Source organism: Pyxicephalus adspersus, chromosome 2, assembly GCF_032062135.1.
Source record: "Pyxicephalus adspersus chromosome 2, UCB_Pads_2.0, whole genome shotgun sequence".
NCBI classification, from domain to species: Eukaryota; Metazoa; Chordata; class Amphibia; order Anura; family Pyxicephalidae; genus Pyxicephalus; species Pyxicephalus adspersus.
The window spans coordinates 147,892,305-147,916,481 of record NC_092859.1 but is presented as its reverse complement, the minus strand read 5'-3'; the positions used below and the strand labels follow the sequence as shown (position 1 = coordinate 147,916,481).

Genomic DNA, 24,177 nt, shown 5'->3' with positions numbered 1-24,177 from the left:
TGTCATTATCACAGCCTAAGGCCATATTGGGGGGTAAACCAATCAACCTAACTGCATGTTTTTGGGATGTGGGAGGAAACCCACACAAAAACAGGGTGAACATCCAAACTTCATGCAGAGAGTGTCCTGGTCAAGATTCAAACCTGGGACCCTAATGCTGCAAAGGCCAGAGTGTATTTAATTTCAATGCAGGTAGGCATAGATTGGTACCTGACTTTTAACACACAGGACATACCCTGACTTTTCATCATTTGTGCAGTAACCCCTTAGCTTGGGGTGCCATATTATGCAAGAACTATTTATATTTTCTGACAGGTCAGTAGCAAAAACAAAAGGTGGGGGTTGAATGTGTACTTTTTTATTGAAGATGTATTATCTGTAAAGTTAATACCAATTTCTTACATAAATTAGCCAAAGTAGGTAGTAGAATGGCACACATAAAGTATAGATTTGGTGGGATCATATAGCCATCATGTGGTCTTTCTGAGCATGCAGTAGCTGTGGGTGCCCTATGTGTGCTTTGACTCCATGAGGTCCACTTATAAAAGAGTGAAAAGGATATGGAATGAAAATTTGGTATTACTTACATACATAATGCAATTTTTCTGAAGAATGGCATGCTTGTCCCATTTAGAAAAGTAGTGATCAGCTACAGAGATCACTGCTTTCCAGAATTTCTCTCTCTCTCTCTCTCTCTCTCTATATATATATATATATACATATATATATATATATAGTTGCAATCAGTCTGAGCCCTACTATAAAAGTATTTATATGTGAACTATGTTTGTTTCAACACCCAGACCCCACTTTTGCCACAGTTGCCACTTTTCAAAAGAGGAGATAGTGGCCCCAAAGAGGAGATAGTGGCCCCAGAGAAGGAGTATTTATACACTTGATTGATTGCAGCTTAAAAAAGGGTAATTTACTTATTTTTTTTAGTGAATGGTCACTGATTATTAGTGTTCGAATTCGAGTTGTCCTTATATTCGACCCAAATATGGTTGTTCGAATTCGGATGAACCCGGCCCGAAAAACATGAGATTCGACGAGGCAAAGTTGTGTGTAAAAAAAATATGTTAAAAAAATCATTGTTAAAGTAATTTATTGAATGTGTGTGATTTGTGCACAGCCGTGGGAATCCTCCTGACAGTGTGGGATCCCCGAGTACTAGAGGGTAAATGGGGCAAGTCTCCCCATTCATCACTTCTAGTGCTCTGTGATTGGTTGAGGAAAGGTAAACCCTGATGACAGCTCAAGCCTCATCAGGATTTTCCTTTCCCCAGCCAATCACAGAGCACTAGAGGAGAATGAAAAAGGAGACTTGTCCCCATTTAGCCTCTAGTGCCCCAGGGATCTTCTCAATGAATGCGGCCCCAGTTGCAATAATTGAGAACAGTGTGCAATCTGCGACACTAGAGGTTAATTAACCTCTAGTGCCGGGGATCTTTCAATGAATGCGTCCGCAGTCGCATTCATTGAGAACAGTATGCGATCCGTGGCACTAGAGTTTAAATAACCTCTAGTGCCAGGGATCTTTCAATAAATGCAGCCGTGGTCGCATTTATTGAGAACAGTGTGCAATCCCCGGCACTAGAGGTTAAATGGGGACAATTCTCCCCATTTAAAACCTCTAGTGCTCTCTGATTGGCTGGGGAAAGCTTTCCTCAGCCAATCAGCGGAGCACTATCCCTATTCCTGGATAGAGAGAGAAATTCTGGAAAGCAGTGACCTTTATAGCTGATCACTACTTTTCTAAATGGGACAAGCATGCCATTCTTCAGAAAAATTGCACAAAAAAGCAGGAAAAGTAGCATTCTTCAATTACCACCTCTTTATAAAGAGGCCCCTAATTGCCATGTTAATGGCACTGGTGATTCTGAAGAGATGTCAAACAGAGGTCTTTTTGGGAATCACCATTTCCGTATTACTCAAAGTGCTGATTTTGTGGAAGAACTCCTAAAAACTTCCCACATAAAACAGAAAGTGCTTCTGTGTAAAGGAAAGCAGGGGGAACATAACATTTGGCTAAAAGGTGGACTGAGTAAGATCAGTGTAAAGATACATATGTGGACAAGGATGGTCTTGTTATATGGCTGAATATTAAGTAGGGGGTCACAAAAATAAACAACATTCCAGCTCCCTGCACCCCTTGCTATTCTGTCAGTTGGGTAGCTGGAGAACATAGGGAAAATTGCCCAGTTTGCCCTACCCTAAAACCATCCCTGTATGTGGAACAAGGACACGGGCTGCAGTGAAAGTAGTTTATTAGAAGATCTCACAATTTCTCAATCTATAAAAGCACAAACTATAAGTTTGAGTTCCACTTTAGGAAAGAACAATGCTCCCTGAGTGGTGTGCTGAACTGAATGAGCCCAGCAGCTCTTACATAAGCCAGGAGAATGTCAGTTTCCATTGATGACAGACTTGTTATTTCTTGTATCAGTTTATTGTAACCGTATGTTTCCTGTAGTAAAAACTACAAGGTTCAGCAACAGAATTTTTTTAATCTGGATATCTTTAAATGAAAGTGTATAATGCTCTACATGATGCCTGATACTGATGAATTAAACAGCTGAAGATACATGACCAATACTTGCATTAGTAGGAACAGACCGGAACTCATTATAGTCATCTATGCAGCCTAGCAAGGTATGATTTCACCACAGACATAACACCAAATAAATGGATTTAATACGGCTATCATCCAGAATTTCTTTTTCACCGATCTGACCACGTTATCAGAAACTTGATTGGCTATTGTGAGTTAGTTTGCATTGCCCTTACACAATTTCTCTTCCTAGTGGCTTATTAAAAAGTCCTTAGAATGTATTTTAGCAATCAAATATTTCCTGCAATCAAAAATGTGTCTCATATGTCAACACTACAGGGACACCACTATGTAAACACTATCCATATGTGGTCTAATTATAAGGGAGGTCAAATGATTCAGCAGTTTGAATGTTTGATGTGATTGCTGGATCCCAATCCATCTCTGTATTTAGCTATTGTCTTCCTGCTTGTGCATGATACAGTGGTGAACGTCTGCAATGGTCATATTGGGTCAATCTTGTATCGTTTGAACTATGCATAGACTCCATCTGCTTAACCCGCAGTTCAGTCTGATATCACTTACAGGGAATTTTGTGGAAGTGGAAGTAAATTCAGGAGCACAAAAAGTCACGGGGAGGTAGAGGTTTTTGGAAAAAGAGACATGCAAATTAGCCAAAAAAAACTTTTCTCTGGCTCCTGGTGACTTTTTGTACTCTATTTACACCGAACAGCATATGCTCCACGTATTGTATTATTCTTGGTACTGCCAGAGCAAATGTAACTCATGTTACATCAACAGTGGCCACCCAATGGTCAAAGGGGATTGTGGTGGGGCCAGGAGTCAGCAACCAAATTAGAGCAGAAAATGCAGTAGTGACAGTACTCCGGTCCCATCATTGCTGAAGGGCACAAACAAGGTGGTAGGTATGTGCCACAATCTGCAGATATGCTCTGCATACTTATTGACAATGGCAAAAGCTCACCCTCACTAATGAGTTTATTTTCACTTTTTAACTGGCCTTTGTATGCATATTGAGAAAATAAACCGTGTCAGCTTCCACTGTGTATAAATAGTTAAGAGGAGCACAAACGAGCAGTCAGACTTTTGTTTTGTACGCCAGATGTGATTTCAGTTACACTTTCCTTTTATGGGACTCTCTTCAAGCTACTGCTGAATAAATCTAGGACATTTAAAGTGTGGCCGCAAAGCAAAAAGCCTTGGCCGCTGCTCGGAATCTGGGATTTAACACAATGGAAAGTCTGCAGTTCTCGGCCTGGCGCATGCTGCTCAGCAGGGGTGCCAGATATGTATGGTTATTTTAATAGACAGACAAACACAATATAAACGGACATATTTAAGAGGTTGCTGAAGGGTTGCTTGTGAGAATGATCTGGTTCATAATGCAGGATTTTCCATTAAATATTTAGCTGTAAAGATTTATAATTTTACTTACAGGCAAAGTGAAATTTATCTCAAAGTTTGTATAAGGTCAAAGTACACGGGCACAAATGGAACAGCAACCACATTCCAGGTATTCTGTAGGATTGCAAATTATCTTTCACTATTAATATTATTACTATTATTTTTATAACTTTTATTTTTAAAGCACCAATATATCATGCATGACTGTACAATAAATAGGGGCTGCAGATCACAAACCTACAAGTATGGTGTAACAGGGAGGGAAGAGAAATCTGACCAATTGATTATAGACTCCAAGAGGTGGTTTCCATCTGTGATCTGGCTTATGGACATTTAAGTACATCATGGATGAACAACAAAATTTACAGTGACCTCTGTTACTGTTTATGGAAATCTAATTAACTTGCTCCCAGAAAGGCTGCAGAGAAAAAGCATGCCAATCAAAGAAATACTGATAAACACTATGGGCCTGATTTATTAAAGCTCTCCAAGGCTGGGGGCAAACCTATGGGGATCCAGAAAACCTGGAATGGATCTAGTCTAGGTTTCAAAACATTTGCTAACAAATTGAAAAATACTTTTAAGAAATCCATTCAAGGTTTGCTGGATCACCCAGCTTCACTGATGAAGTATATCCTCTCCAGCCTTGGAGAGCTTTAATAAATCAGACCCAATATATCAACTGGTAATTCTTTTGTAACGCTTTATATATATACAGCTCCATTTATAAATTAGGTTCATTGCCATCTGGTGCATGTCATTACTGTGGCCCTTTAATATCTGCACTTTCACAAATATTCTTTGTCCCTGACATGTACCTGAGTAAATTGGCATTTCCTATTAGGTAGATATAATTACTGCAGGCAATTGCACCCTTAGTAAACTTGGTACTATGCATAAAAAGGCTGAAAAAAGCTCCCATAAATGAATTCCTTATTTAATGTACAGTGCTACCTAAAATATTGGCGCTATATAAATATATAAATATATAGATAGATATATATATTTTTTTTTTGTGATGGGGGGGGGGTAATAAATTTCTCCCATCTCCTGTTTTATATAGCAACTTGAATAGGAAGAGAGGAGAACTTTTCTTGATGTAACTGGAGGAATTGTCTTCCTGACTGTATCCCATTTGGCTTCTGTTCTTGCAACTGACAAACAGGCAGAAATGCCTATTTAATGTAATATGTTGGGGCTATATAAATCCTGTTTATTATTAGTAATAATAATAATATTAATAAAATGAGGAGCAATCTCACAAGGTAACAGGAGCTTTGACCCTTGTTCACTCACAAAAAGGTAGACCAAAGCAAATATCGATGGATGTAACTTAGCTTTAAAGAGAGCCATTCTTTTTTAAATATAAGGATTATATGCATGTGAGTACTCATTATTTATTAACATTACTTAAAGTGTACCTAAATTTAGAGATTTCACTTTAAATAAAAGGGTAGACAACCCTTTTATGTTAGGTAAAAATTATTGTTTTTTTTTTTTAATGCAACACCCTTTTTTTAAAAAACCACCCCCTAATTCTCAATCGCCTAGGCGGTCAGGAATGAATGGGAGCTCAAAGCCATCTGGGATACCTACGTCAGGCATCCCTGGAGGCTCTTGCATGTTCCTTCCGGGCATGCCTGAGCATCTCGGGTATGCGCAGAAGAAGCCTTTTCGTGGGAAAAATTTGTTTCCCCAACCTACGTCACTTGATTTCATGCCTGGGTCGGGTGACATAAGAAGAATCCAGGAGGATCGGACTGCCCTGCGGGATTGAAGGTAAGTGGATTTTTTTTTGTTTTAGGCACTTGTGGGTTTAGTTCCTCTTTAAGTTCTATTTATAATTAGAGATTCCCTCAAACATTGCTTCTTGATAATCCTCCAGGTCCACTTATTTAACTGTCAGAAATTGATTCTGGGAATGTTTGCCAAAATGTTCCCCAAAATGTTTGCCAAATGATTCCCTGCTTTTTAAATGGAGCCCTTGGAGACGTATTTATAATGGTGCTGTGTTCCCTTTCCACTGCTGGGCATCACTGACAATACTCTGCTCTGCTTCTGCATTTTATTGCATTTTAATAATGGATTAAAAAAAAACTGTAAAAGCAGTGTAACTGGTATGATATACACTAGCAGAATATAAAGGAGAGCAGACAGCTCAGAGCTCTCCAATAAAAATTGGCACCTGAGGATGAGTGGAAGGCTGAGGGAGTTAGAGGTTATCTAAATTCTGATAGTTACAGCTTTACCAAGTGCCTTACCTCATGCTAAGCAACATACATTTAAACATACATATATTGAATAAGTACTGCATACAAAATATTTGAAAGTTTTGTGATTTACAAACATTTCCCATAGACTTACACAGTTTTTTATGAGCAGCATAGTGGCTGGGTCCCAGGTTAAAATCTTGACCAGGACACTATCTGCATGGAGTTTGCAGGTTCTCCCTGTGTTTTTGTGGGTTTCCTCTGGGTACTTACAGGGTAATTGGCTTCTCTCCAAAACTGACTTTGGACTGTGTTAGTGACATATGACTATGGAAGGGACATTAAATTGTGAGCCCCTTTGAGCGACAGTTAGTGACATGTTTATGGACTTTGTAAAGCACTGCGTAATATGTTGGTACTATATAAGTACTGTGTACCGTAGTAATAATAATAATACACAGGCATGTGACACATGTAGTGTCAATATAGACAATTTATCTTTATGGTATAGCAATACGGTTGTCTTATAAATCAATCGACAGTTAACTAGCATCAACACCTCTTTCCAGTAAGCTGGCCCATGAGGCAGTAAAGCCAACCTAGAAAGTAGTAGAGTGATCTAAAAGACTAACAGTATGGCTGGACAAACTGACATTAATTAATTTTTACACAGTATTTATATAACGCTGACATATTAAGCAGCGCCGTACAAAGTCCATAATCTTGTCACTAGCTGTCCCTCAAAGGGGCTCACAATCTAATGTCCCTACCATAGTCATATGTCATTACCACATTTTAAGGCAGGGGTGGGCAAACTTTTTGACTCAGGGGCCACAATGGGTTCAAAAAATTGGCAGAGGGCCAGGCCAGGATCAGATGAATGGAGTGCTGAGACTGGTGTCACTGAATGTGACGTCATGATGACATAACCCCGCACACTCTCCAATCGCAGATCTATACTATAAAAATAAACCATGCATTTTATCCTGTATTTAGTTCAAATAAATTTAGTATTTTGTTTTTGGACAGATCTTGGCTATATAAACCACCTGGTGGCCTATTTTATTATTTATTAGTGATCCCAGATGTAAGATCTCTGAAAATTCCCAGCTCAAACAGCTGCTGCCATGAGGTGTCCTATTCCTACTGCTGAGATTTTAAATGAATTTTAGAATATTAATAATGCTAAAGGAGAATTGAACACTTCATAGTATGGGAAGCAGAACCAGGAACTTTGACAGGGAAGGTTTTGACACTAAAACCTCATGGTGATACAAGAAGACAGGCAAAAATTCAATACAACATCGGAATACATGTTTAGGGTGAAATGACAAGCAATAGTGACCAAATTCAAGAAAGAGAAGTTGGCAAGTAAACCCTGAGCATCAGAATAGAAGAATGGTAATTTAGGTGACTCTAAATATGGCTTGGTTGTTGCTGCTAGACTTACTGGTTTGGGTGTTTCAGAAACTGCTGATCTGCTGAGCGCCAGGACGGGTGTCACTGAACGTGACGTCATGATGACATAACCCCGCCCACTCTCCCATCGCAGATCGGAGCCGGTGATGGGAGAGTGGGCGGGTTGTTCCGCCCACTTCCCCAAGCCCGGGATTTGTACAGGGGACATGGTCCGCGGCTCTGGCCGGTTCTTCTCCTGACCCCGCTCAGGGGGGCACTGGCCAGAGCCGCGGATTGTGGATCTACTTCAGCGGAGCCGTTGAAGTAGAGAGAGTGTAAGGGCCGGATAAAAGCCTAACGAGCCGTATATGGCCTGGGGACCGTAGTTTGCCCATGCCTGGGCACTTTTTGAGGGGAAGCCAATTAACCTAACTGCATGTTTCTGGAATGTGGGAGGAAACCCACGCAAACATGGGGAGAACCAGCAAACTCCATGCAGATAATGTCCTGGCCGGAATTTGAACCCGAGATCTAGTGCTGCAAAGTGCTAACCTCTGAGCCACCATGTATTTTAGATGCATATTTTGTAGCTTGCTTAAAGCTTCATTTTAAATACAAATTAAAATAGCATCAGTTTTGTGTATTAGCTGTAGAAGCGAAGAAGAGCTGTTGGAAGTACAAGAAGAGCTGTTGGAAAATCTAAAAGGGCTACATTCAGTGGGACTGTTAACCGGTCGGTTCTGAGAAAGATCTGGTTTCTAATGAAAGCTTTTTCTGAAAAGCCTTGGCAGGAAAGATTTATCATTTTACCAACAGTTTACAGTCCAAAAAAACAGGACACAACTGGAGCATTAGCATATGTTGTCCATATGCCAGGTTTGCTTATGAAAAAGATCTGGTTTCTAATGAAGCATTCTGCAAATGAGCTAAAAATATTTAGAATTTTCCCTCACAGTCAAGAACTTCTTTATCTTGGAGATTTCATCTTGGCCTATCTTGAAGGCTAATATTGGCACACATCCTTCTTTTAACATGAACAAAGGCAGTGAGAATTCAGTCTGGATAACCAACATACAGCTGGCAAATAAATCGAAATCTAAAGGTGTCCTGATATAATGATCTTTTTTTATGATTGTTGTGATGGCACTGTATTTAAGGTGTTAATGTTTCTATATTCCTTATGTTTAAGCTACCCCTACAGAAGGAAGCCCAACGAGATGAAAGTCTTTATTAAAAATCTTAATCTGTAGGTTTGTGTGTAGAAGTACTAAAGTATGAATACTATGGGATGGATTTGTTTTAATCACACAATGCCACAGTCATTAAATGGTAAGCAATGAGCTCAGGTGCTCAGTGACTCTGCTGCATTCCAATCCTCAAATCCTTGAAGAAGAGGGATCCTAAGAATGTGTTTTATGCAATTTAAATATATTATTATTATCAGATGTGATTACCCAATCTCCGATTACCTATTCTTTGATGTTCGTACATGCCAAATACAGATGAAATAATCAATTCCCTCACAGAACAGTCTGCAATCTGTATCCGTTTATTGACAATAGGGACCCTAATTTGAGGCTACAGAAAGTAGTAACCTAAAGAGCTGTCACCCTTCTTTTTGGAAACATAATGTATTATATATAGATGTGTGTAATTATATCTAATGCAAACCTGTAGATTAATGGAACAGGGCCTTTGTGGTTGGAATATGGAATATGGAAAAGGCAAGCTGTACAAGACATCATAAAAAGGAGAGACTGTTGTCATGTCTTTTTCATCCCTCTCATATTTGTTTGTTCCCTTTGTCACTGTTGTATTCACATCATTGGATTGGCCCCAATGTTGCCACACCCTAGCTTTGGTCCCAAGTTTGATCAATGTACAATCAGGAATAATGCACTCTTTTTACAAAGGCCTGCTTCCTAATCCTGACGGACGCTCCTCCACATGGATTGTTGTGGTTTTCACCATTGGGCTCTCCGGGGTGACATCCAGGTCGACCCGTCACCTACTGTTTACCCCTTGATCTCCTATGTTTGGTAATCGCCCTCTCTACCTATTGTTATATAAATTTTAATCTGTTCTCATAATGACTGTTAAAACCAATAAAGACCACTGTTAAAGAAAATTTTTTGTTGGTTAGGGTTCACACCATGTGATGACATTATCACACAGCAAACAACAAGCAGCATTCTGTACTATGCAAGAATACTTTGGAGTGTTAAGAGGAAACGTTATTGAAAGCCCCTTTGTGGACTATGGCGTAAGATGTAGAGCGTCTTACTGTGGGTGGAGAAGTTGAAATTGGTTGCAGGGTCCCAACCGGCTTAGCAGATCAATGGTAACTGTCAATTTTTTACCTACTAAAAGCCTTTAAGTACCCTGGCCAGCAACAGATTTTACAAAATGTTGAAAAAAGGCCCCAATTACCATGTGCCATTAAAATGAAAAGGGGACTGCGGGGTTGAAATACCTAGTGTACTACCCAGGAAAAGGCAAGGCGGATAAGGGTACAAGGTATCTTAAAAAAGGGGACACTGAGGTCATACGTTTAGCAAAGCTCCATCAGTGCTTAACACATATCTCCTATCCACAGTTAGGACATTTTTTTTCAAGCTGGGAGGGAAGAAGCTGTAGGCGGGTGGTGGCCCCTGTATTGTAATCCAACTTTTCAGTAACCACCCAAAGACAGCCAGGTGGTTACTAAAAAGTGCTGGGTTGTGCGTCCGGCTAAAAGGGTCTGGGGAGATCACTGAAGTGGCATTATTTTTTTATTATTAGCAGAAGCCATTATTGCTCATTTGTTGGTTAGGATGCACACTATATAATCTATACATAACAAACAGCAGGCAGCACTTTGCCATGTCCAAGTTACTGAAGCTCTTTATTGGCAGTGACTTGTTGTAGAGCTTCCTAGTGCTGCCTCTGAGAGTGGAGAAGTTGTGGAGATCCAACCAACTTACAAAAATGGCTTGAAGTAATCTAGCTGGCAATAGAAAATACTAACTGTTGAATTCAGGCATGGAGTGTACTTGTACTTGTATACTTTGTTACATTGAAATATCACATCCTTCATGGGTTATTTTTTATCTTAGACAATTTGTTATGTTTTAGATTTATAACAACAATTAAAAAAACTGTAAAAAATGCACATAATACAATATATGAGTGTCAAGTATCTGAAGGGTGACCAAGGAGGCAATATATTATTTTAATGACAGTGGATGTACTATATGATAATACCGGTAGGCATGGGCCAAGCACAGCAAAACGTTGTAATAAATACATTCAAGAATATCACAGCCAGTGGCGTAAACTGACTATACTATGAGTACTTAAAATAAATGAGGAAGAAATTTAAAGCATAATTGAAACTGAGACATTTTAAGTTCGATTTTTCCATTATATGACTTTCGCCTGACTTTATAATAATGCTGAGCCAGCTCGGCCAGGGAGCCTTACTCAGGATGACCTCACATCAGTGGGTTTGTTCCGATCTGAACACACAAACAATGTGGAATAAGTGAACCTTTGCGTGTGCTGGAAAGCCGAATTCCCACCTGCCATACATTAGAGAAGGGGCTGCTGGCTGCAGGCTAAACAATTCTATATATAGAATTTCTGAGCAAAATCTCTATTCCCACGGGACAAAACATCATACGCCATAGTTCAGGAATTTACACAGGTTACTAAGGGGTGATACTAATTTAAAATCACTTGCAAAAAGAAAAAAAAAGTCTGTTTATGGGTTTCAATTTGCTAAAAATAACCAGTGCTCATTCATCTGTATAACAGGGTCATTTACAACCAAAAAAACAAAGTACAGATTCACTGGTGTGATATAAATGTGCATGTCATCAAAACTAAACAGCTCTTGTATCACATATGGACTATTCCTTTTATTAATTACAGGTTGGACAAGTTTTATATTTTGTACACATCTATACTATCAAGATGTTAATGTTGTATTTTCCATTGGCATACAAAACTTTTGGACAAAGTCTAAATACATGCCAGATCACACCAGTAATCCCTTTTAGAATACCTATGTGTCAATCACGTATAAGCAGAGTATTCTTTCCAATGGGTGAGGTGTTGATCAAAAAAGTAATGATTAAGGCTACGTACATACCTCAGATGATTCTTGTCCAATAATTGCCTCAGGGCTGATATATATATATATATATATATATATATATATATATATATATAATCTTTCATCTGAACTACTGTAACCTCCTGCTCTCGGTATTCCACTAACCTGACTCTCTCCTCCGCAATCTAATATGAATGCTGCAGCCAGACTCATCCATCCTTCCCACTTCCATCCTGCTCCTCTTCTGCTGCATCTTTTTGTAGTTCTCTTCATTGACTTCCATTTCACCTTAGAATCAGATTCAAGCTCCTGTGCTTTGCCTTCAAATCCCTACACAGTTCTTGTTCAACTTACCTTTCTGACCTGGTAAAAAATACTCCCCAAGCCGCTCTCTTCGCTCCTCCAATGACCTCCTAATGACTTCCTCACTCATACCCTCATCACACACACGGCTCCAAGACTTTTCTAGAGCTACCCCATCTCTCTGGAATGGTCGTATTCGGCTTGCTCCTACTTTCTGCTCATTTAAAAGAGCACTCAAAACCAATTTTTTCAAACTTGCTTAACCATCTTCTTCTGTCATTTGCAACCCCTATTTAATGTACAATGATATGTAATATGTTGGCACTATATAAATCCTGTTTATTATTAATATTAATAATAATAATAATATTATATTAATAATATAAAATATATTATAATATAATAATATATATACATAGTATACTTTGCATTTAATTGTATAATACGCGAACAAAAAGCAGCAAATTGGATGAGTTTAATAATAAGGCTTACAAACATTTTGTTATCCCTACAAGGACAGACTAAACCAAAAATTGTCAGTTCAACACTTTGCGGTGTAGGTTTGCATAACTGCTTCTCAGGGAATCACACAGTTTAGGAGAACAGGGAATGTCATTTAAGGAATTTCTTTACAGATATGACAAATCAGTGTTTAGGAAAATCAAAATATTACAATGGAACCTTTACCTAAATCTCCTAAATGAGCATCAATAATGAAAAAAAAAGATTTATTTTGTAATTTATCAGAATATTTTAAAACTGAAGACAAGATATGCAATCATTACAGGCTATTTGTCCAAATAGTCACAGGGAAAACTAAAGAGTGAATCTTACTCACTGCATTGCATTACTTCACTGATGAAAGTGTATCCTCTCCAGCCTTGGAGAGCTTTAATTAATTAGGCCTAATGTATGCCTGGGATAGCGGACTATTTAGATTACTTGTGGGTGAATAATGGAGCATGGAGTTCTTTGATGTACTGAAAATGAACAGCAAGGTCACTTCTTTGTTTACATACAAAACTTAAACACCAAGTGTGTATACAAAGCCATAAAAAAATACATTAAAAGTGCATTCTTCAAAATGTGCCATAGGCCCCTGAGGGTGCATTGGGAACAACGTTCCAGTCTGAGACTTCCTATGTTTAATTTATGCTAGAAAGCTGATGTGCTGATGTGACAGCATCTGGTAGACATGTTCAGCATATTTCACTCTCCTGCAGGAATAGGAGCTGCTGGATCATTTTTTTAGACAAAAATCACATTTCTGTTGGGAACAGACCATTCTGAACTGCGGAATGCACCAACACCCCCAATAAAAAACCTTAACCTTTCGTTACTAATATTGGAAATTCTAATGCCCAGCACATCACACTTTCCAGAAATATCCTGCCAGTCGTTTTGTATTTTCTCCAGTTAATGTTAATGACCCAAGAATACCATCTTTACTGCTCTACTAAATACTAATGCCCCCATACAGAGGATTTGAACTTCTGACAGTGATCCATGCATATGATATCAGGTAACCTGCACCCTCTTGTTGTTTTTGTAAATTAAAAGCTTAGTTGATCAAATTTCTGTTAAATTGCAGTTTTTAACATCAATATTTGGCCATATTTATTAAAATTTTGTCATGTAAAAAAAGGTCCATAGCAGGAATGATCTCCATTTCAAGTTATAGTTATTATTCCCCACTCCTTTTAGACACACTTATTTATATGCTCTTGGATGACGCTGTAATATTTACACATGTGGAAAATTGGGGGGAGCCTATACAGAAGGATATAAAGCATGTACTTCAGACAACAGAGAGGATATTTATGTGGCCAGCAAAGATCACAAAATCTGTAGTCAGGCGACATAAGATATTGAAAAAAAATCAAAAAGAAAATTTGATTTGACTTTAGTTGATCAGTATAAATGCAAAATTTAGACAGATTTTAATACTTTGGTAGTTTCACACATTGCCAGAATATATTAAATTTAAGTTGTACATTGTGGGTTGCCTTAGGGATGTTGGGATATTGGGAACTAATATACCCAATACCAGTTCTGTAAAGGATCAGGAAAAAAAATAAATGGGTATGGTGGGAAGTGTAAGGCACCAATTTAAAAAAATGAAGAACAAAAAAACTTTTTTTGGAAATCTGACAATTCATGACATAAATCGGAAATGGATTGTGTTCCTTGGTGATAAGGATGCTAAAATTGGAAAACAGAGGTACTGTGATACCTCTAAAGCAATGTCTGGACCTTTTAAGCATGGGGAAACACCTTGAAATAACTTTAAAGTCACTTGCTATAATTACTAAATCCACAGCTCACAGTATATTAGTGTGGTGATCAGTAGGAAGAATGCCTCTTACATTGCTGGCTAGTGGGAAGAATGTCACCCTTACAGATACAGCCAAAAAGATTATTTGTGTCACTTAATTTGACAAGAGAGGCACAAACTGCTCATTGCTCAAGGAACCCCTAGCGACTTCTGGAAGAACTCTAGTTAAAAAACACTGATCTAAAGAAGCGATCAGGAACCCCATTCATTTGAATTAAATAACAGCTATCCAGCTTTAAAGTGGCTACAGCTGCAAGATTGGTGAACAGGGTGTTTAATTTTATGCCCTATGGTATTTTCACATTTAAAAAGGTGAACACTTTCTGGCAATCTATAAAGTGGTTATCAGGCTCATCGCCACTGAACAAGACAAGTAAATGAAAAAGTGGTAATATTTAGTGGCAATCAGGATAAAAACTGATCTATTAAGTTAACTGACAATTTGTGAATGGGGTAAAATGAAAAAATGGCATTGTACATAAATACTTTTTATAAATAGGCCCCCTATATATTATAGCACATTATTTATTGCTATGTAATTTTTTTGGATTATTAATGTTTTTATTAGAAATATAAAAGACAACATACATTATATGGTTAGCAGTAACATGTTATGGTGTAAAGATAACAGAGCATATAGCACTTTTTTAAACTAACCATTAGAATAGTATACCAAAATACAGAACAATAGGATCTGTATAACAGTTCCATTCTTTGCTTTTCTGTGTTTAACAATTACAATCCCATAATTTATCTGCAATATTTAGAGATTCTTAAGAGAAAACGGAGTAACTAAAAGAATTAGATGGGAAAGGGGAGAGGGTAAGTTGGAATGCACCTTTGCTTCCAATTCACAGCCATAAAGTAAAGCTTACGTTTATCTGCGATCAATTCTGGATTTTAACCCACACTACCTACACTGCACTATACATTTGTTACTATGTTTATTAATCATCATTTTAACCTTCTAGTTTTTCAGGAAACTAGACATCATGTCAGAGTTTCTCTCTATGTGTTCTTACCTGCAGGGGGCCAAGCCTTTATATATCCAGTACAGTGGACCACAGAATACTGTGCTTCACCTTCCTTCACTGGTCCCAGGCCATTCCTAAAATGAACAAAGTGATATGTACTAAAACATTGACAAACGTATTTACAAACAACATGGAGAAAGCTTAAATAAGAAGTGATAGAAATGCGAAGAAAGGTTCTGTATCATGAATTTACAATGATGAATAAAATAACATGAGTCCCGCTTAGAAGATTTTATCATATCTAATTTTATGTACAAGGCCCTAGCAATATAAATCATCAGTGCTTACCACTGTGCTTCCATTACCAGGTATAACTTACCTGTACCTCTTCCTCATTGTGGTGATTCTGTTAAGTGGTACATGATCCAGTGGTGCATTTCCACATCTAGAAGAAAAGACATTAACAATTAAGTATTAAATTCATTATCTCTATAATTTGATTATTACTAATCAGGGATTTAAGGATGATAACCAGGAAAAAAGCATTCTCAAAAGAAAAATTTGCAATGGCAGCCTCTATTCAGTCTGGATCAACTATATCTATAGCATTTTATCTGCAATGTGTTTTTTTTTTCTAGTGGTTGAACTTATTGGACGTATGTCTTCTTTTTTAACCTGACTAACCATGTTACTATGTAAAACACTTTCAACCGCTGTTCAACTGCTTGTTAATGAAGTTGGATAGTGTTCCCATTTATGTCTTTGGAAGCGGTACAGCGGCAGACCGACCTGAGATGCAGCACTGAGCTGGACTAAAAAACTGGACTAGTAGCTGCAAAAAAGGGGTTTATGCAGAGATATTATTCATTTTAATGATTCTCTGGGCTTTGGGCAATTCACTACTGGTTTCAATGCAGAGAACCACATGAGTGCAATCTGGAATAACTGCCCTGCAGAACATGGTTTAAATCCAGCATTAGTACAATACTACAAGTCACAACACAGAAACAATGTCAACTCATGAATATTTACATATACTTTTTAATAGATGAACACGACTGAGTCTATAAGTTACTGGTAAGGGATCAACAAAAAATCCTCATATATGTCTGTTATTCAGTGCTAATGTTTCATGCTAAAGCCAGTAGGATTTTTTTTAAATAAATGCCAAAATTATTAATTAGCATGAGCAATGTTTGAATTTCCAGAGGGCCTGCCTTTTCATAGCAATGAAACAAGAGCATGCTTTGCTGCCCCTAGAAGCCCTCTATCATTACTTCCAGCTCAAAGTCATACAAGGCCCTTTAGCTCAACACTAAGACATCATTCTTCCTGTGTAATAAAATAAATTGCTATATTTCTACACAAAGGAGAGGGGGAATCATTCTGACTGTAAGTGAGCAAATACACTAAAAGCTATGATACTCCCTGTGAAATGTATGGATTTTACCATTTTACATATTTATGCCTAACCTCCACAGCTAATCAGAGCAGAGTTAACCATAAATGATGGTAGATTTATTCCACTAAATCCGCAGTGTGCAGTTAAATGTGAGCTGCTCAATTGGCTTTATTTACTACACATACAGTATGTGTGTCCACAGTAATACTATGTGATAGTATTTGCAGATAAGAGATCTTTTTTAATGGCGACATTAGTGGTGTATTAGACCCCTAATGTTTCCCCTGCATTTTGCCTTACCAGATCACATAATGAAACCTGTGTGAGCCTGTACGTGCTTGTAGGTGTAAGTGTTTCCAGGTTCGCTGGTGGTGCTGGGCTTCCTGGGGGCTCCATGGAGATAGAAGAGCCACTTTGGGGGGGCCGTCATTTCAACAACCAGCAGAAGTTATCAGAAGGCCTAACCACTTCTTTTTAAAGACTCTGAGCCTACTTATGGGCCCCGATTTAATAAAGCTCTCCAAGGCTGGAGAGAATACGCTTTCACCAGTGAAGCTGGGTGATCCAACAAACCTGGGATGGATCTGGTCCAGGATTCAAAGCATTTGCTAACAAATAGCAAATGACATTGAAGAAATCCATTCCAGGTTTGCTGGATCACCCAGCTTCACTGATGAAAGTGTATTCTCTCCAGCTTTGGAGAGTTTAAAAAATCAGGCCCTTTATGTCTAAGCCTAAACAAGTTCTTGGCTGCTAAAGCTCTAAATCTTTCATTTGCAATGAAAAGGTTAAACTAAGGAACAGTTAGGATAAAATATTCATTAAATAGAACCAGTCAATTTACCCTCCTTTCTTGCAATGGAGAAACAACTAATTTAGTAGACACAGTTTGGTTTCTTCCTGTCTAATTACATGTCTTGAGAATTTTTGTAAAAAGTAAAGAGTTAACAAAACCTCTGCTGTTGTATATATAAACAATAACAGAACCCCTTTCCCCTTTCCTGTGCCTATGAGTGGGGTATAAATAGGTAACAATGAAATTCAGGCTGCATGGGATTATTGGGGTTTAGTGCTGTCATTATTGCCCTTAGTGGATGAAAGTCCCATTGAGACTATTTGGCCATTTGCCAGACTGTCATTGTTGCCAGGGAATAAACTTTAACTCATGGCAATATGACTTACAAATACAAGATGTTAAACCCTGTACAAGAACTAGTATAGGAATGAATAGAGGCCCCAAAAAGACTTACATTTAGAGAATAAAGAGTAGGCCTGCCTAGTGATTCTGGAAATATTCTGTATTTTGTGCCCTGGGATTAGTGCATACGGAGAGGACAAGACCAGGTAATGCCTGCCATCAAGTATTCCCAGGAGAGCAGGTAGGTAAGGGGTGCAGATGTTAGCTCTGACTTTGTGACTGTGAGTTGAGCAGAATAACAAGGTCTCCTCAGATCTTTTTCTTTGAATGCTGCTTAAAACACCTACATGTAAAACCTCTCTATTGAGAAGTCCCCAGTATGTGCCTGGGCAAGTCCATGTACTCAACTGGTGGTGCTCATGTCAGATGGTAAACGCAGGACATTGCTGCTCTGAAAGTATCTGCCATGAAACTATTAGCCCCCTATGGCAAAAAAAATGTTTTTGACTTTGTTTGCTTTAGAGTTTTTCAACATCCTCTTCCATATAGAATTGTGTTTGTGGAGTTCAGGGCACTATCTGTCTGAAAGGTGAAATGGTTGGTGCCAAAAAAGTCACTGGAAGAATGACAGATCCTGACTTATAGACCTGTGATTTACACCCCACCATCACCATGCCTGAGTGACAGGGGACTTGAATGAACATAGATAGATGCCGAGAATGGCCTCGACAAGCGGGTGCTCAGTCACTATGAACTTGCATGAGAGCCTCCCTGAAACGAACCAGTAGTAGTCATATGGATATTTACTTTTTGATTTAATTGCACAGCAAATTATTTACCATTACCATTATTACCGAACAGCTGATTGTGACTGACTACAACTATGTATACTATGACTTGGGTAAACATGAACCTTAACAGAACTCCCTGAAATTGTTTTCCTTAAAAGTATTGGGTTCTGTTGGATCATCCCCTTTACAATGGAAACCAAGATAAAAGTTCCCATTTAGATTTTGCTTTATTACTTATTGGCTAGATAGTAAAGGTCACCCCTTTTTTCATGTATAAAATACATACACAAAATAAAGGAAAATGTTCCTTTAAATATCACATAGCTAGTCTAAGGTTGATGCAATATTTATTATCAATTTACAAGTACATGTTTGTTGAACACTTGTTTCATGATTTTTATATTTCTGAGCACAAAAGGAGATTTATCCTAGTAATGACAAGACCCTCCCCTTGCCACAAAGTCCCTCAGGGCAATGTCACAAACGTTGCAGCACAAGAAATTGTATATGAATTGTAATTTCACTAGAGAGCCGTTCTTAGGTAAAAGAATTTCAAGCTGCACGTACATAAGGAGACTTTTTCATTACCTCAGCCTACAAATGAATGATCGCCGGGATCCCATACACATTCTCATAGAAGACTGTTGACCTTCTTTCTTCACTGTACCAGTTTTTAAGTCCAAAATCCGTCCTAAGTGCAGAAAAAAAACAACAAAATGGAATGATTCATTTTCCTTCTACTTTATTAAATTAGCAATTTCATCACGCTGACTTTTAAAGGATTCTCATATTTCTGTTACTGCAGATAGAATGAGAATTTCCTAGACATATGACGTCTATAAAGCTTGCAGCATTTTCTAACAATCAGCCTGCACACTTGAAATAGTTCAGTTTAATGGTGATTTTATAGCTGTAGTGCCCACTTTAAACTGTATAGGCCAGCACATAAACAGAGGTGATGAAATTTTCTTTCTGTCATGTTACATAAATCACATTTCTAACAGCCTACACCCTTGCTGAAGGTGGTTAGGAACATACCAATGCCCAAGCCCACCCTTTCCTTTTTATCTGATGCTGGAATGTAATGCAAATGTCAGCATGCAATGATGGTAGGAAACTAATGGTTGCTCCTACCACTATGCATACTATTAGTAGAGATATACATAAATGAAAAGATTTAAGGGAATAGTAAAATCGGGTCAAAATGTTTTAAAAATAACCTCTCGTACAGTAACAGATAATGTCCCAATCTCTGCCATTTCAAAAAAATTTAATAGAATACAGTCCTCACAGCACAGGTTGTGGTGGATTCTTGGCCTTTCTTAAAATGTCTTTTGTATATGGAGAACGCTAAGTGTTCTGTGATTGGCCAGGGAGAGAGGATTGGGGATGGGGTAAAGTCACAAATCAGTGGGAATAAATGTCTGACTCAATAGGATCAGGCCTCAGCAATGAGACCACTGCTTCCACAACGATCTCTTCTGTTTAGATGCACCTTGACCTTATACGAAAGGTTTTATTGGGATTTATCATACAAAAATAGACAGACATCTTAGATTTTGATTTTTTTTCTTCTAATCTTCCTGGCTGATTGTGTACACTGACATCTGATTTCATTTGGACGTTCAGTAGCAGAATAAAGTATGAGATTTCTGCTACATGATTTGTTAAATAATTAGACTGCGGTTATGAAACCAGAATACTGTGTGACATATGGCTTGGGTGAGCCCAGCCAGGCTTTTCCTGTTTTGTGCAGTGCTGGTTAGAAGAACACATGTCTGGCATAATACAACTAGCTGTGACAGATGATCGGAGTTCAGAGGACATTTATTGTAAACCTATATATCTAGGGACTTGTCTGCTAATATAATGATAAGTGTATCATTTGTCTCCAAAGAAGATAGGCTGCATACAGGCATGGACCGTAAAAATTTAACATCTGCCATGTCTTTATGTTTCTTTTTTATCCCTTGATCATCTTTTACATTGATATATTGTAAAGCAGGCAAAATAGATACATACACGCACAGGAGATATATATATTATCAGACCCAATCTACCATGTGCTTTGGAAAGAGATGTATCTTCTTTAAGAAAGTTGAATTCCTAGCTTGGTGATGTAGAAATCCAAGCCTTCAAAGGTAGATTTCACCAGGAGAGCCTACCAGCTAATAAAAGATACCAACAGATGCCAAGTACCTATCCAAGGCTACGTACACACGTTCAATGATTGTCATTGGAAAGGATCTTTCATAATCCTTTCCAACAACTAAAGACTGAACGAGCACTGTACATACAGCGTAGTTCTGCTCTACGGAGAGGAGAGAGGGAAGAATGACAGAGTGGCACCCTGCTGTGCTCTCTCCACTTTATTTGTATTACGATCGTTTGTGGATCCACCAGGACAGATCCATGAAGGACCAACCCTGTACACACACCAGATTCTCATTATCGAACGACAATCATAATGTGTGTATGTAGCCTAAGAGTATAATATCCATAACAGTATATTGAAGCATTTTGGTATTTTGAAGATTTGCTATTTTATAGGGAACACTTAGAATTGGTAATTGTACCTAAGCAGTATCTTGACCTCCTTAAAATGACCTTAACCATGAAAATCCCATGATAAAAGTAGTTGACCTCCTGTACCTAGGCACTACTGCACCTATAGCCCCATAGCTATACCTACGGTGTAAGGATATCCCTGCCTCTGCCTTATTCATTCTGTGGTTCAATGACAAAAATAATAATAAATGGCAACTTCTGATTTAAATTTGATGGAATGGTCTTATATTTAAATAGCACTGAATGAGCAACCAGTTTGTTTAACCTAAAATAACCAGTCTGTCTACAAAATGCTGTGAAGTATGTGGTCTGGACCCCACACAGCCCTCATTCCCCTATGCAACAAAAGAAGACTTGCTCCATAGATTAGTAGAAAAGACCTATGTTCAGAATGGCGGTAAGACTGTGGTGTGGTTACCATTTATCTGACACCACTGAACAGCTTCCTCAGGTAAGACATTACATGTAGCATCTCACCCATACAGCCTAATAAAGAATGAATGGGGCAGAAGTGAGCGGACCACTGTGATACTTGACTGTGTAATGATTCATCCAGACAGCAAAAGATTTTGGATAAAAAAGCTCCCAGTGTTTGAGTGGGTTTCCCCCGGGTATTACGGTTTCCTCCAACAATACAAAAACATGCAGTTAGGGTAATTGGCTTCCCCCCAAAATTGGCCTTAGACTGTGGTAATGACATATGACTATGGTAGGGACATTGGATTGTGAGCCCCTTTGAGGGACAGCTAGTCACATGACTATGGACTTTGTGAAGCGCTGTGTAATGTCAGTTAATAATAAAATAAACCAAATCTAGACACCTCACCTATATACACATAAATAATTGTGGTTTTTTTTCCAACTATATAAGAAGCATTTGGTTCATTTTTGCAGTGAATAAACAAGATTAACACATTGGAATTACGTAGACGGAATTCGAAGCATTACAAATACAACTGGCATTGCGGCCCAAGATCATGTGCGCGACTCGGAGATCAGCCACTCTCCAGAGTTCATCACTGGGCACACGGCTGCTCTTCAATTTTATTTACGGTAAATCATAACACACTTCTTGTTAACATGATGACTCTGACAGCATTAAGACAGAAATAAAAATGTAGGTCAACAGCTGTGATTAGCAATGCTTTCTCTTTTACGAGTCCCCAAGATGAAGATAAAAAAAAAACATTCCAAATAACTGAAACTGTGAGGTTACTTAAGTAAAAAAAAAAAAAAGGAACCTTAATTTGATCCAAAACTTTTTAAAAAAATGAAAAAGGCAGATGAGGGCACAGGAAAACAACAAGGAAATGAGCGGCCACTGGGGCTGTGAGGGTGTTTGATTACAGGCCAAAAACTTAGTGGGTTTTTTAGAGGATGACTTTCACCACTAAAAACATGTTTCTTGACTGTGCCAAGACACATGTCATTATTCCAGGAGATGAGAGCACAGGGAAAGGATTAATGTGTCTGAACTGTGAAAGTAAGAAGGAAAAATAGGATTTGCTAAATAAATGCTGATGTTTAAACACATTAGAAAGTTTTGAGATTGTCTGAGATATTAAGGTGGCTCAGTGGTTAGCACTCTAGCCATTTGCAATACTAGGTCCCATGTTCAAATCTTGGCCAGGACACTATCTGCATGGAGTTTGCAGGTTCTCCCTGTGTTTCCTCTGGGTATTCTGTTTCGTCCTACTAATTTGTTCATTTACCTATGGGTTGGCTTTGAAAACTCCTCAAAAATTAGACCCCCTCTCCCACTTTAGGATAATTACATACTTCTTTTGTCTGTACAAGCAATGTTATGTAATGGAACTGCATATTATGAAAGTCATGTGATGTCTAAAATTTTTAGACTTTATCTTTGATTATCTCTGCAAGTATATAGTGCAGTGTTCTAATACATTATATTGAATGAAGATTTTTTACACTTTTTACATACCAATATATTTTGATCTATTCTATAAACTTAATACAGCTTTGCCAAGCAAAACTCCCCCATCATTTTTCTTCTTTTGGCTTGTGTATCTCATTAGAATAGCTACTAACCATGTTGCTCAAAACTACTTGCATTTGTGATTTTTCAGATGAGAATCATCTGTATATCTGTTGTCCAATGCTTTTTAGTGATCCGGGACAATCACTGTTTTTCTTTGATGGGGCGAAGCAGTGGAGTGTTTTCTGCTTGGCATCCTACCTCCCCTCTGTTAGAACAGAACAGCACTCCCTCCTAGATATGGATCCACTATGGATCTCACCTTAGATTTTAAGCTTGAAAGGACAGAGCTCTCTCTTGTAGTGTTTCAATTACAGATGCATGCATGTCTTTCTTTATTCTTTGCATGATATTCTAAGTGAGATGCTGTTGTGCTCTACCAAATACCTCATTATTTGTACAAATGGTATATACTGTTATATATTCCACCTCTATGTACAATTTATAAGGCGATGAGTATTTTCCTCAATGTTTGTACTCAGCACTGTCTACTGTATAGGCCCACAGAAGCTCATGGTGCTAAGTAAATCATTGTTAATAATAATAACAATGATATTACAGAAAACATGAAACAGTAATAAAACATTATCAGAGGAATAGGCTAAAGGATTTATTGTAATGTTTCTTTGTGACTATTGTGGGTACTGGGCTTAGCAATAATATGTGGGTGCATAAGAGAATGTATGGCATATTTATGGGTGTCTAAGTAAAGAACAGATGTGATATGGATTACATAAGGTGATTCGGATATGAGGATGGAGTGACTACCAAGAAACACCATAAAAACTAAGAGGAGCACCGAGAGAGCATCCAAATGATAAGGAATTTTGCCCAGCCCTTTCATGAACATGTGGAATTTTTCTGCAGCAAGTTAAAGAAGAAAAATAAACTTTTTGGGGATTTTCTTTTTCTATGCTCCAACACTCGGAAATATTACAAGTCAAATAAAACAAAGCTAAGGAAAAGTTGCTGAACTTTAAACATTTTCAA

At 38.1% G+C, this 24,177-nt stretch overlaps 1 protein-coding gene across 2 annotated transcripts in view; it reads right to left on the bottom strand.

Moving 5' to 3' along the window:
• ARNT2 (aryl hydrocarbon receptor nuclear translocator 2) overlaps positions 1 to 24,177 on the bottom strand; it is a 52,304-nt gene that overhangs the window by 13,069 nt on the left and 15,058 nt on the right. For both annotated transcript variants that reach the window (XM_072402725.1, XM_072402726.1), the window contains exons 5-7: positions 19,212 to 19,314; positions 15,672 to 15,737; positions 15,341 to 15,426 (exon numbers count right to left, since the gene is read on the bottom strand). In XM_072402725.1, the coding sequence (XP_072258826.1) occupies positions 15,341 to 15,426; positions 15,672 to 15,737; positions 19,212 to 19,314 (255 nt within the window). The remainder of the gene's footprint in view (positions 1 to 15,340; positions 15,427 to 15,671; positions 15,738 to 19,211; positions 19,315 to 24,177) is intronic.